Source organism: Echinops telfairi, unplaced genomic scaffold, assembly GCF_000313985.2.
Source record: "Echinops telfairi isolate 266 unplaced genomic scaffold, ASM31398v2 ScPeMD7_655;HRSCAF=1070, whole genome shotgun sequence".
Lineage (NCBI taxonomy): Eukaryota > Metazoa > Chordata > Mammalia > Afrosoricida > Tenrecidae > Echinops > Echinops telfairi.
The window spans coordinates 28,199,693-28,201,082 of NW_022104553.1; the positions used below are offsets into that span (position 1 = coordinate 28,199,693).

At 54.4% G+C, this 1,390-nt stretch overlaps 1 protein-coding gene across 1 annotated transcript in view; it reads left to right on the forward strand.

Annotated features, from left to right (window-relative positions):
- LOC101660389 (pleckstrin homology-like domain family B member 1) overlaps positions 1–1,390 on the forward strand; it is a 5,328-nt gene that overhangs the window by 2,119 nt on the left and 1,819 nt on the right. Inside the window, exon 2 of the mRNA XM_013006599.2 lies at positions 1,075–1,203. Coding sequence (XP_012862053.2) covers positions 1,075–1,203 — 129 coding nt within the window. The remainder of the gene's footprint in view (positions 1–1,074; positions 1,204–1,390) is intronic.

Here is a 1,390-nt window from a genome sequence, read left to right on the forward strand (position 1 = left end):
TGGATGGGGGATGGGGACTCATTGTTGGGAGCGCTCCATTTGCCTCCCACTCCCTTGTTCTTTCAAACTTCTAGCTGACTTCAAACCTCAGGCCCCCACATGCACCTGCTGGTTTCAACAGTGATCAGCCTTCTTCCATTCCTCTTTCGTGCCCTCTCAATTGGTTTCTTTGTCCTGAATCTTAAAAATCCAACCCCAGATACCATATTGCCTGCCAAATACTGCAGCACCCCTTATAGTAAGAGATCAACCTCCCCCACTCCCAACAACCCGATTCCAACTCCCAGCGATGCTATAGTGCAGAGGACTGTGCCCCAGGGTTTCCGAGGCTGTCAGTTTTCACGGGAGCAGACAGCTGCAATGTTCTCCCTAGTAGGAGTAACCGGTAGGTTCAAACTGCCAACGTTGGGGTTAGCAGGCCAATGCGTAACCCACTAGGATGCTCTTTACTGACGGAGAAGAACACCTTAAAAAACATCACCACTTTATTTTAAAAAACAGAATGCAGTGTTTCCCAAGGTGGGTGATACCGCCCCCCTGGGGGCACTGGAAGGATCCAGGTGGTCTGCAAAAGCCCTTAGGGGCTACAGTACAAATATTTTTAAAGGCTAGGGGACACTGCGTGATTTTTTATTTATTTTCTGAAAAGGGGGCAGTAGGCCAAATGAGGTGGGGAACCTCTCATCTAAAGAATGAATACACTCTTAATATTGTTGAATGGGCAGTTATTTTCCAGCTCTCTCGGTTGTCTTAGAACTGTCTCTTTAACGGTTGGTTGGTGTGTTAGGTCCCTAACAGGCTGTGGGCGGATTGTCACTGGCTGAACCATCTCTTGAGTACATTCTCCTCCCAGATGGTCCAGCTGGGTCGGGCTGTGTCCCCTATGGGCCTGGGACTGACTTCCGTGCCCCCAGGGCCACCCGCCTGGAGATGGCTTGCATCCATTCCTTCACCAACTGTCGACTTCATGAGAGTGGGCTGGACAAGGTCGGCTCTCAGGCAGGGGTCTGCCACCCTTGCCAGCCTCGGTTTCCCTGCCGGTGGTTGGGCTCAGACCCTGCCTTGTTCTCTCAGGAACAGAGGCGGCTTAGGCAGGAGCGAGACCGTGTGGACAGTCTTCGGCAGAGACTCCGGGAGGCCCAGGGACAGCTCGACTCACAGCCAGAGGGCCAGCGAGAACAGCTTCTGCAGCGGGTGCAGGAGGTGAGGGCTACCTGACCTGTCAGCTCGACCTGGTGCCCAGCATCCAGGAACCCAACCCCCTGTTCCATTCTCCTCAGACCCTGGTCCCTTTTCTCCTCAGACCCAGGAGTCTAGGCCCCCAGCCCCCTCCTCCCTCAGACCCAGGAGTCCAGCCCCCTTCTCTCTCAGACCCAGGAGTCCAGCCCCC